The 13564-nt window shown below is 39.1% G+C and overlaps 1 protein-coding gene across 1 annotated transcript; it reads left to right on the top strand.

Moving 5' to 3' along the window:
• Nucleotides 1-285: 285 nt before the first annotated feature.
• On the top strand, nucleotides 286-8076 carry LOC130865572 (mas-related G-protein coupled receptor member X2-like). The gene is made up of 2 exons (XM_057756670.1): nucleotides 286-296; nucleotides 7011-8076. The coding sequence occupies exons 1-2, from the start codon at nucleotides 286-288 to the stop codon at nucleotides 8074-8076; spliced, it is 1077 nt and encodes a 358-aa protein (XP_057612653.1).
• Nucleotides 8077-13564: the final 5488 nt, after the last annotated feature.

Raw genomic sequence — 13564 nt, 5'->3', positions numbered from 1 at the left:
TAATAGGGAAGGGGAGCCATAGGGATTGGTATGATCAGAGGATAAGAGATAGGTGCCAGGCCAGATATGAGAACAGTCTTGTAAAGAGTACGACACAAAGGAGTGATACTCATCTACCCAGATACAGATACAAGAAACCACAGCTCTTTCTTCCCCTCTTGATTATCCTTCCTCCAGCACCAGTCTCGTTGCAGTTTCTGAACTACAGATGAGTTTCATACTGGTGGTGGAACTGGGGGATACTTCTATTTGCCACAGATCAGTTCACCGTCTCCTGTAAGCAGAATGGAGGCAAGGTAAGATGATTTTTGTTTTCAGACATTCTTCCTAAAGCTATTATCTCTTTTTCTTAGTCTGTGACCACTGAGGTCAAGGATCCTCATGCATTTCTGCAGAAATGGGAGTCTTGAAATTCCCCCATATCAGCTTTGTTGGTTGGCAGACTGGGAGTGTGGGAGATTTGAAGTCAGTGAACCAAGGCAGTGCCCTCTCCTTGTACTTTCTCCCATTCTTCTCTCACCCCAACTACTCACACACATTCCTATTGTGAGCATTCTGCCACTTTCCTCGACATGGCAAGCATTTAGGCACTGTCTCTAAAAGCACAGTTTTGTCAGTATCTTTTCTCAGCCACCGTGTTCTCCACAATGGAAAGTTTCCATTCCCTTGTATATTTCTGTCTCAGTAGGAAACAGATGGTCTAAAAATGAGGGACTATGAGGAACACAATTAAGTATAATTTATCAGTAATGTACATATTTAGGGAAAGATACATGAGATGTTGGACCCACTTCCACCCCTCAAATAACATGGAGAGTGGAGTTTTATCAACTGTCACAAAGTAAAAGTCATCTGAACCCAGAGCTGCCTGTTACTGTGATTGGAAAAGTACCCATGCTCTGTCCCAGGCATTCAACACTAATTAATTTTTTTCTTTGATCTTTTTAGTTATGCGTACAATGTGGTCTGCTTAGTCTCCCCAACCTTCTCAACTGTTCCTCCATCTCTATTGATCTCCCTCTCTACCAGTTCCTTTTTGGGATTATGATTCTTACTTTTGTTTTGAAACATTTATCCTGTATGCCAATTTGGTGGTTTGAGCACCTGGTTCATTTACTTGTGGGAACCCAATCAAAGGCAATGATATCTCCTCTCCTTGAATCAATTGTAAGTCAATTATTCAGCTGGGAGTGGTAGTTCTTTCAGACTCTATCCTTCATCCATGCCTGGCTGTTGATTGGAATATTTGTGTAGAATATGTGTGTACATCCCCACCTGCTCCGAGTCTGTGACTGGAAGGACCGTGTCTTGTTGAGAAGATGTCATTTTGAAGCTCTTCTCTTTATTTTTCTTGCTCTTACATTCTTGCTGGTCTTCCTTTTTCAATGTTACCTGGACCTTAGAAAAAAGGTACAAATGATTTCCTTAGAGGTAAACTACCAACCTTTACCTTTTCCCAGTAGCTTGTGCTGCCATCATTCTCTTTTTAAAAACTATTTGCTTCAGAGAGAGACTTCTCTGATTAAGGATGAATGTAGTGTCCATATATAAGTATAAACATAACTATTTATAGAGCAATTCAGTGCTATCAATTTAGTTCAACAACTGAATTCAGTTTCACCATAGGGCATACGATCTTCCCAATCTTGTGTTTTTGATTTGATTTCCAGCACTAGTCAAGTATTGCTTTATCAGGAGTGGGCCTCAAATTCAATCAGAAAGCAGTTATTTCCCCCATAACTATACTGGCATTATTGCACAAATGTGTACTTTCTCCCTGGAAGGTTGGTGTCATGGATTGTAGGATTAATAGCTGTGTAAGATCACAGATGTTTGCCCCATGGGAGCATACATAGCAATTTCTGGGATTGTGGAAGCTAGCCTTAGCAGGGAGGAAGATTCCACCTTGGTACTAGCTTGTTCTGTATAATTTGTACACTCTGGGTATGGGGTGCCTTCAGCAGAATGGTCTGAACACATAATTATGTTGAAACAAGAGAAGGAATAAAAAGAATTTGTATCATTTTGGGAGCCTTGAGGAATCCTTGACCAACAACTCATAAAGAGTTATATCATGTCTGGTAGGTTATTTTGTTTAACAGCCCACGGATCCTCAAAACAACTTCTTCCAGGTACATAATGTAGCCTTATATAACCCTCCTCAAAAATAATGTTTTGTTATAAAATATTTCTCTATGCCCTTTATTTTGATCAACCCTCTTTATCTATCTTTAGTTACCTATTTCTCCATCACCCCTCCTTCTTTCCACCATATATCCCTTTCTATACTGCTCCCATTAAGGCATCCATTCCTAAAGACCTCTTTCCAAAATCCTGCCTCCCACAGGTGACTCAAGTAGATCACACAAAATTAGAAATCTGAAACTAGGATTTACATTTGGAGCAGAATATTTGGCATGTTCTTTTTTGTCATTCCTGGGACCCCCCCCAAATATAAATATTTCCAGTTCCAGCCATTTACATGAAAATTTCACAACATAATTTATCTTTACAATGGAAGAAAGTCCTATTGTATATATGTACAAATTTTCATTGTCCCCTCCCCATCAGTTGATGGGCATCTAGGCTGATTCCTTATCCTAGAATAACAGCAATGTGAGTAGAATAACAGCAATGACCATGAATAGTGAAGGATGATATTAGTGGCATATAGAATGTTTAGGGTACATGAGAAGGCACGGTATAGTAATGTTCTCTCTTAGTTAAAATCACTGTTGTTGTAATGAAACACCATGATCAAAGGAACTTGGGGAAGACAGGACTTATTCATTTTTTTCCTTTTTAATTGATTTTATTGAGCTATACATTTTTCTCTGCTCCCCTCCTTTCCTCTCCCCTCCCCTTCAACTGTCTCCCATGGTTCCCATGCTCCCAATTTACTTAGGAGATCTTGTCTTTTTCTACTTCCCATCTAGATTAAATCCATGTATGTCTCTCTTAGGGTCCTCATTGTTGTCTAGGTTCTCTGGGATTGTGATTTGTGGACTGGTTTTCTTTGCTTTATGTTTAAAAACCACTTATGAGTGAGTACATATGATAATCGTCTTTCTGGGTCTGGGTTACCTCACTCAATTGATACTTTCTAGATTCATTCATTTGCCTGCAAATTATAAGGCATCATCATTTTTTTCTACTATGTAGTACTCCATTGTGTAAATGTACCACATTTTTTTTTTATCCATTCTTTGGTTGAGGGGCATTTAGTTTTTTTCAGGTTCTGGCTATGACAAACAATGCTGCTATGAACAAAGTTGAGCACATGTCCTTGTGATATGCTTGAACATCCTTTGGGTATTACCCAAAAGTGGTATTACTGGGTCTTGAGGAAGATTGTTTGTTAATTTTCTGAGAAATTGCCATACTGATACTGGCATCCAAAGGGGCTGTGCAAGCTTTCACTCCCACCAACAATTCAGAAGTATTTTCTTTACCCCACAACCTCTCCAGCATAAGTTGTCATCAGTACTTTTGATCTTTGCCATTCTTGCAGGTGTAAGATGGAATCTCAGAGTTGTTTTGATTTGCATTTCTCTGATGACTAAGGATGTTGAACATTTCCTTAAGTGTCTTTCAGCCATTTTAGATTCCTCTGTTGAGAGTTTTCTGTTTAGGTCTGTACTCCATTTTTTTTATTTGATTGTTTGTTCTTTTGATGTTCAATTTCTTGAATTCTTTGTACATTTTGGAGATCAGTCCTCTGTCTGATGTGGGGTTGGTGAAGATCTTTTCCCATTCTGTAGACTGCCATTTTTGTCTTTTGACCGAAAAAAGGAAACATATTTAACAAACGGTGCTGGTATAACTAGATATCAACATGTAGAAAAATGAAAATAGATCTATATCTATCGCCATGCACAAAACTCAAGTTTAAATGGATCAAAGACCTCAATATAAAGCCAGTCATACTGAACCTCATAGAAGACAAAGTGGCAAGTACACTTGAATGCATTGGCACAGGAGACCACTTCCTAACTATAACCCCAGTAGCACAGACACTGAGAGAAACAATTAGTAAATAGAACCCCCTGAAACTGAAAAGCTTCTGTAAAGCAAAGGACAGGATTTGTTCATCTTATACATCATACTTCAACATCAAAGGAAGTGAACACAGGAACTCAAGCAGGACAGGAACCTGGAGGCAGTAGCTGATGCAAAGGCTACAGAGAAGGGATGCTTATTGGTTTACTCCATAATTGTGGCTTGCCCCAACCTGCTTTGTTACAGAACTCTGGACCACCAACCCAGAGATGGCACTACCCATAATGGGCTGGGCCTTTCCCACTAATCACTAATTAAGAAAATGCCCTACAGGCTTGTGTCCTGCCTGATCTTATGGAGGAATTTTCTTAGGAGAGCCCCTCTTCTCTCTGCTGATGCTATCTTGTGTCAAGCTGACATGAAAGTATAACAGTTCTATCTCACTTTGTGAGGAATCACCACACTGATTTCTATAGTGGTAATTTCAGTTTGCATTCTCACTGTTGTAACTTGAGTGTTCTCTTTCCCCATACATATCTTCATCAGTATTTCTTGTTCTTTGGATTCTTGATGATAGCCATTCTGATTCAGATAAGATAGAATCTCAAAGCAGACTTAATTTTCATTTTCCTGATGGCCTCTGATATTAAACCATTTAAAAATGATAGGAAATATTCTTTGGGGAATTTGTCTGTTCAAATCTAAGTTCATTCATTAATTGTTTTGCTTCTTAGTCTTCTGCTGCATGTATAACAAAAAATTGTGTTGTTTTTGCTTCAGTCAGGTATCTAATCCTGTCTTCTTTAAGTTCATTCAGGAGTTTATTCAAATCCTCTTCGAATTCCTTAACCTCCAGTGCATGCTTTTAATTTTTCTTTGAATCCTATGTCTTGAATTTCATCTAAATTGTATTTACTTGGGATACATACTATAGAATTCAAGATATTTAGGAGAGGCATATTGTTTTATTTTTCATATTATTTGTAATTTTATAATGTCAGCCGAGTATCTGGAGTTTGGTTCTCAGTTATCCTCTTTTGGTATAAGTTTTTGACAACCATTTCGCAGTCCCCAAGTGGTTTGTGGCCTACATACTTTGGGGGCATCCCAAAGGAACATTGTTTGGCAGAGGGAGTATCTTATCAGGGGCCTGTGAGTACCTGCAGAGAAGACTAAAGTGGGGTATCTAGCTGGATAGAGGGTGTAAACAAGGATAGTGGTTTCGATCAGGATGGGTGTGACACTTGATTGGCAGTTACATATTCTCTCAGGAGGTGGAACATTACCTTTTTGTGCTCTTCCAGCTCTAAGATATTTAAACAGAACTCTGTTATTTGGGGGATAGGTTTTACTTTGTGGGTAAACTGACACATGTGCCTGTATCCTTTTAGCATCAGCATCTGTTATGTGACATCTGCTCCTGACACTCATCACTGCATTTTATTATATAGGTTCATCCTTTTTCATGCATATTTTGAATGCCTCCATTATTGGAATGTCCATATATTTTTGTAGATTAAGGAAACTCCTTAATGATTTAACATTATATAAACATAGAATTATTCTTCTGTGCTTTAGTCTGCATCTGAGACACATTCTTTGCTCAAAGGATACTGAGAAGTGGTCTCTAAACTGAGTTCCAAAGGTCTCCAAAGTAAAGATCTTTTATCTCTCTTTACTTGTCCTTCCTTCTTCCTTCCTTCCTTCCTTCCTTCCTTCCTTCCTTCCTTCCTTCCTTCCTTCCTTCCTTCCTCCCTCCCTCCCTCCCTCCCTCCCTCCCTCCCTCCCTCCCTCCCTTCCTCCTTTCTTTGTCCCTCTCTTCCTTCCTTTATTTATTTGTTCCTTTTTTTTTCTTTGAGCCCAGGCTTTTCCGTAACTTACTATGTAGCTTAGATTGTTCTTGAACTGAAGGTACTATTCTGGGCCCATCTTGTAGAATTGGTACTCCACAAGTAAGCTCCCATATCTGGCAGATAGTTTCTGTTAAATGCTGTCTTCCCTGTAGATGTTTCTGTGTCAAAGTCCCTATATTCAGCCAGTTGTCACTTATTTCCTTCTTTTTATTTTTCCATTTTTTTTATTCTTCAAGAGTGTTAGAAGTTCAGTTAATCTCAAATCAGTGTCTAAATTTTGGGCTTAAATTTTTCAGAACATCAATATAGTTATTTATTGAACATTCCTGGGTTGGAAAAGACAAAGGCCATCATTAGCTATCTTTTAGCATAAGCCATTATTTCAAACTCACTAGAACTTTCCACTGACAGAACCCTAAGCAACAATGTTTTATTCCTTTTCTATGTGTTTTGTAGTAATAACATGCTGTACAATATTAGCAAAAAATTTAATCTAAATAAATAGCTATTGTTGGGTTTATGATTAATTCATGCATTTGTTTAGTGAGAATTCTCAATTACTCACCAAGTCTCTATAGAGAGATGAACACTTGTGATGTAGCAGCAGGCAACAGAAAATTTTCTGATGACTTCAAAAGCTTTTCTGATTTCTAGTATCAAAACTGAAATGGAGACATGGACTCTTTAGACTGCAGTCTGGATCTTTTCTTATTGGTCTTAATTAGACTTGGCATTTCCATTAAGACTCTCATTCATGATTTCCATTTTTTTTCCCAGTTGATATCCTTTCCCTGACAGGACCGAGAGCAGCTGATGGCCATAATTCTAGTTTCCAAGTTCCTGATCCAGAGAAGAACCAGTCTTAGGATAGAGAGAAAGTAGGGTTCAGAGTTCCATTTCTTTCTGACACAGCCCAAGACACTGAGTGTCTATATTGGGGCCACCAGCTACTCTCAGGACAGTACAAGACATGGTTTGTTGATAGCCCAAATCAATTACAAGCTGGATTTAAATGATGTCTACAGAAATATCTGTTTTCATAATTTGCTCAGTCTCTACAATCCTCATTACTCTCTCTATGAAGCAGGTCATAGCGAAAGGGTACTGATAAGAAGAGAGAATGTAGTATATGCTCATATATTTTGTTCTTTTTTCCAGGAACACTACTGGAGAGCTCCTAAGAGTGGATGCAAACATCACAGACTGGGGGACTAACATCACAGACTGGGGGACTAACATCACAACAGTGAATGGAAGAAACCACACTGGAATTCCACTTTGTGCCATCATGTTCTGTACCATGACCTTCCTTTCCCTCATAATTGCCCTGGTTGGGCTGATTGGAAATGCCATAGTGCTGTGGCTTCTGGGCTTCCACATGCAAAGGAATGGCTTCTCTGTATACATCCTCAACTTGGCTGGAGCTGACTTTCTTTTTCTCTGCTTTCAAATTGTACACTGCCTTCATATTATTTTGGACACACTCTACTCCAAGACCATTGACATTCCTCTCTTTTCCTTTGTTGTATTAAACGTTGCTTATCTTTGTGGCCTGAGCATGCTCAGTGCCATAAGCATTGAACGAAGTCTGTCTGTCAGGTGCCCCATCTGGTATCGCAGCCAACGCCCAAGGCACACATCGGCTGTCATATGTACCCTGCTTTGGTTTTTGTCTCTGCTGCTAAGCATCTTGGAAGGGGAAGAATGTGGTTTCCTATTTGATAGTCTTGGCCATGGTTGGTGTCAGACATTTGATTTCATTACTGCTGCATGGTTAATTGTTTTATTTGTGGCTCTTTTAGGGTCCAGTCTGATCTTAATGGTTACCATCTTTTGTGGCTCACACAGGATCCCCGTGACCAGGCTGTATGTAACCATTGGGTGCACAGTGTTGGTCTTTCTGCTCTTTGGTTTGCCCTATGGAATCTACCAGTTTCTCTTAGAATGGATTGAAAACTTTAATTATGTTGTGCTTTGTGATTTTTATTCAGTGACAATATTTCTGTCATGTGTTAACAGCTGTGCCAATCCTATAATTTATTTCCTCGTTGGCTCCATTAGGCATCGTAGGTTCCAGCGCAGGAGTCTCAAGCTACTTCTGCAGAGAGCCATGCAGGACACTTCTGAAGAGGAAGAATGTGGAGAAGGGGTTTCTTCAGAAAGATCTAGAGACACAGAAACAGTCTGGCAGCGACTGAGATCTGTTTTAATCAGGCAGAAGTAGCCTTGAACATGGCTTTGTGTTTATTAGTTTGTGACATTTTCATCACCTTGTTTAGTTGACAAACCAAGTTTAAATCAACTGAGAAAGTAGTCAACCTTGTGGAAATTGATTTATACTGGACTTGTTATACAAATACTGACCAGCATTTCTGGAGCTGTCTTACTCAGGGCTTTATCATCTCTTTTTGATGGGACTCCTTGGAAGCTCTCTGGGGTTCAGGAGAGCTGTTGACCACTATTGACAAATGCCTTTTTCATCAGAAGGAAAATGTAATAAAGAACACCATGTATTTGGTCACTGAAGGTGATAGTGGTTAAATCTATGCTATATTTTGAAAAAGTTTCTATTTCTGAGTTTTGTTTTTTTAAGGTTTTAAAAGAAGCTTTTATTTAATTGTTGTAATGTGCATTTCAGGAAACAAAGCACAAGAAGGTAAGAACAAAGTCACCCAGTTGCAAGCAGCTCATCTTGATGAGTCCTAGATTCAAGTGTGAATACATTTAGGTAATTGAGGTTATACAGTATATACCATGCCTTCCACCACACTGTAAATACTCACGAACTATTAACCCCATGTTCCATGAGTAATTTTGTAACCAAGAATGCACCACACCACCTCCATCTGCCAGACAAAACTGCAATCCTATTTTTCTTCACAACAAAAATCTCATAGAAGATAAAAATGGCAGTGGGCCTCGTACTGGTGAAACAACAATTAAAATTCTGCATTCCCTCAATGTTCAGCTCACAAGGAAACACAAAGCAACAGACCACACTAAGTACAGCATTTCTAAGTTTTATACAGATCTATATACTAAAATGTGAGGAAGGTGGTGTGTTCCTGCTTAATGTATTTCTACGGATTAGTTGGAAGATTCACTTATGGCAGGGCTTCTCAGGGTGTCAATTTCAGCACAATATTGCAGATCTCACCCTGTGAGCCTCCTTCTGCCCTTCCACAGTCAGCCTAGCAATATGAATGAATTCACCCTGTCTGGATATGACTCAACAATTCTATATTCAAGTGGAACCTTTTCTGTCATTTCTACCATGCTCACTAGCTTTTAATCATATGCTCTCCCTTAGGTCAATTATAAAGTTCAGATATTGTGGAATAAACTTTGTGCACAATAAACAAAAGCATCCTACCTGAAACGCACATATAGATTACTGGGTACAGTTATAACTGTTTTCTAGATGTGGTACTATCAAAGAGCACTTCCCTCTTCTGTCCTCTTCTGTGTATAACTCCAGTTCAGGGTGACGCGAGTGACAGTATTACAAAGACAGTATTATGTTCCACTTTCTCTTCTATCAGGTTCAGTTTGGTCAGATTTATATTGAGGTCTTTAATCCATTTGGACTTGAGTTTTGTGCATGGGGATAGGTATGGATCTATTTGCATTCATCTACATGTTGATATCCAGTTATGCTAGCACCGTTTGTTGATGATGTAGGATTCCCCTCTGTATGAATACCATTGGTGAATAAAGAAACTGCCTTGGCCTGTTGATAAGGCAGAACTTAGGTAGGCAGGGAAAACTGAACTGACTGCTGGGAGGGGGAAGCAGAGTTAGAGAGAAGCCATGGAGCCTCCACTGGGACATAGGTGTGTTGAAACTTTGGGGTGGGACACAACCTCATGGTGATGCACAGATTAATAGAGGTGAGTTAAATTAAGATGTAAGAGTTACCAAATAAGAAGCCAGAGCTAATGGGCCAAGCAGTGATTTAAATAATATGATTTCTGTGTTATTATTTTGGGGCTGAGCAGCCAGGAAACAATGAGAGGCCTCCTTCAACAAATTGGTGTACCAACATGGTTAAGTAAATCCACTTAAAAACCTGAGAGAGCTTGAAAAGGAATTCTAGATGCAAAAATAGAGGGTTTAACACAACTTCTTGCTATTTGCTGGTGGCATGGTGCAGCTCCTTTAAGAGAGGTTTTCCTGACTCAGTGGTAGCAGAAAAAAATAGCTGTGCAGCTTTGAAAGGCAGGCTTTTTGGGCCATGCTGCCAGTGCAACTTCTGGTTCTTTCAGGAAACTGAGCATTTCAATGGGGTTTGTGAGCAATGTGCTATGACTCACTAGGTGGCAACATGGACTGGCTGTGTGCCTAGAGATGGGGCAGTGTGCATGGCTCTTGGAGGTGGTGAGCAACTCCACCATGCTGGACTTGGCAGGGCAAGCAGGTAGTGTGGTATTTCCCCTAGCAATGGTGCAGCTTAAGTTTTTAAGATGCACTTAACATTTTAAGAAGTGCCCCTGGACATTAAAGAATTACAGATACACAATAGGAAAAGGTCAGACATAAAAGACCTCTAAATGGGTCACAGTAATGGATAAATGGTTGTAGGCTTTGGAGAAAAAAATAAAACAAAGCCTTAAAAGAGAAAGATTAGAGACAGCCATGGATTAAAGGAGTCAAGGCAATAAAATAAATATTAAAAAGTAATAAAGTAAGAAAAGCCACATATGATGGAATATATAAAAAAGTCTGGGTTATTGGTGTAGGAGGTCTTTCTGTATTTGTGTTGCTTTCATTGATTAATAAACTGCTTTGGGCCTGCCTGGTGATAGGGCAGAACTTAGGTAGGTGGGGAGACAGAACTGAATTCTGGGAGGAAGAAAGCAGAGTCAGAGAGAGCCACCATGGAGAGAACCACTATGGAGCTGCCAGAATCAGACATGCTGAATCTTTCCTGGTAAGCCACTACCTTGTGGTGAAGACAGATTAACAGAAATGGGTTAAATCAAGATGTGAGAGTTAGTCAATAAGAGTCTAGATATAAGGGGCAAGGCAGTGTTTAAATGAATAGAGTTTCTGTGTGATTATTTTGGGTTTAAGCTAGCAGGGTGGCTGGAACAAAAGGACCCTACTCTCCTCGCAACAGATTATGTATATTATTGTATTTTCTTTGAATTTTTTTGACTGTGAAGTACCTAAGTACAAAGAGACATTTGATTGTACAGGCTGCTAAACTAAACCACTGTAAAGGTATCTTGAATTTAAAATTTGAGTCTAAGGATATGTTGCTTTGAAAAAGAGGTCCTTCTTTTGATTCTACAGAGGATGAGAATCTGTGGATTTTTCTTCCAGAATAACATATTTTAATGGACCAAAATCCACTCAAAGGTTGTCTTGAATACCCCTCAAAAATTACTTTACCTAACAAACAGCAGGAAGCAGTTTGGAGAAGAACTACGCCCATATTTCCAAATATTGTTTATAAATGTTTGTTTACATTTTAAAAGGGATATGCTATAGAGCTTTGCATTGGTATGGATCTAGGTCTATTGATACAAATTTAAGGTCAATTTTGCTATATGTATATTTCTGCTCTTGATTAAGGCATTGTGTTTGTACAGCTCATTTAGAAATGTGATTTTACAATTTTTAAAAATTTTGGTTAATAGTTAACCAGCTCTAATAGTCAAGTTTGTAGTCATGTTAGATTTTTTAGATGCACAGAGATGTATTTCAGCAAGATATGGATTATTCAAATCTTTTAAAGACTACAGAATATGGCATTTAAAGTGTTTTAAGAATTTAGGACTTTTCATAACAGTGAGACACATCTGCTCCTGGCAACGCCAATCTACATCTAGAGGAAGATGGGCATTGAAGACACTCCTTATGAAGTTGTTTAGACATTTGGGCACAAAACTGCTCTTGCCTCAACTGCTTGATGAGCTGGACATGCAGAACCCACAAAGAAATGACTGCTGAACTTGGCTAAAGGTGAGACCATTCTTCGGGGTTTCTGCTTCATCAAAGAGTCTGCCAGACAATCTGCAAGATACAGAAGAAAGTGACCGATAAATGGTCAATGTAGGCAGAAATGTCTTTGAAATTTCCTCTTTATGGAAAAGTTTTCTGGATACTATGGGCCAGTAGGCTGAAGATGAAATGGTACAGAAGAACTTTGTGTCCAGGTTATGAGACATCTCTATCATTTCTAAAATTTTGGAAGTTGCTTACAGTGAACTTCCTGTTTCTGTAGGTAATATCATATCCTTCTGGAGACTTTGATGGAGTTGAAGAACAGATAGTAGTTAGTAATAATATAGTTTTCTTTAGTTATGGTAAAAGATAAAATAAATATAAATATTGTAACTCTAATTCTTGCTTGATAACTGTTTTTTTTGTAATTTTACTATGTTAAAATTAAAACCGTCCTTCTTTTCTCTTTTTAAATTGATTTTTATTGAACCCTACATTTTTCTATGCTCCCCTCTGTTGTAGGAAGTATTACAATTTCTAGGATGTACTGACCTCACAATGGAAGCCAGGAGATGTGCTGTGTTGGAGAAGGGGTTTTGCTCTTGCTTCCACAGAAGAAAAAAAATATGGATACCATCAAAATTAATAAAGATTCAGTTTGAGGAGGAGAAAGCTCTTGGAAAGGAGAAATGACAGCTTATTCACAATGATGATAACCATACAGGTGGTAAGGAAAGCATATAGGATGGGGGCAGGGTTCTCTTTTTGTCTTTGCTCATATTAAAAAATTCAAGACACCCTGACTGTCCGAATACTGACAGATGGAAAATAACTACCCAATAAGGATCATCAAGAAAATCAAATATCATTCATTAGAACAAAAATATGTTTTTATATATATATTTACATACACACACACACACACACACATATATATGTGTGTGTGTATTTTTACTTATAGATATATAGAGCTGGTTTTAGAGTTGGACAATGGCTTTGTCCTTTAAGTCCAAGCATGTTGTTAAAAGAAAAAATCCAGAGTTTATTTCTCAAGGCAAGAGCTGTTTGATGTGTGAAAGAAAAAAAATTAAAAAAATTTACTTTTCTTCATATCTATTTTTGTCTTTAGCATACATTTCATTAAACATATATGTCTAGGTGGAGGAGATCAGAAGTGATGAGTGAGTGGCCACCTGTCTAGACAGTCCCAGGGAACAGAGTCCAGGCACTCTCCAATTCCTTAAACTTTCTGGACATCCAGTGTGGCATATTCCTGGCTACTGGTTTTCTTTACCCCATCCCATCTTGCCCACAAGCAATCCTTTTCATCTGTGGGGTCCTTGGATCCTTCAACTCGGCCTGCCTTAAGGCTGAGGGGTCTGGGGAGCCAGTGATGAGTTGTCCTGCTACTGGGGCTTCTTTATACCACACCATCCTGCCCACAAAGCCCACCCTTTTGTCTGCAAGGTCCTTGGAACTGAGCAAGAAGCCCTGCTCCTGTGCTGAGATCCAGAGTGGTCCTTGGAGCCAAGGAAGAGGCCCTGCTCCCATGCTGAGGAGATCCCCCAGTATAGCCTGACTCAGGGCAGAGGGGATCTGAGAGTCAGATCCAGTGCTGAGAGGACCCAAGAGATGGCAGACCAAGAAAAACTCCCAAGTACACAGTAAGCCACAGCAAAGATTGGACCAAGATGCCAAGACTCTGCTGGCCTCATTTGAAGGAAGAGCTGGGCAGGTACTAATGCAGGAATTCCTCCAACAAC

This window comes from Chionomys nivalis, chromosome 23 (assembly GCF_950005125.1).
Source record: "Chionomys nivalis chromosome 23, mChiNiv1.1, whole genome shotgun sequence".
Taxonomy (NCBI): domain Eukaryota; kingdom Metazoa; phylum Chordata; class Mammalia; order Rodentia; family Cricetidae; genus Chionomys; species Chionomys nivalis.
Note: the sequence above shows the minus strand (reverse complement) of the source record. Positions and strands in the feature narration are given on the sequence as shown.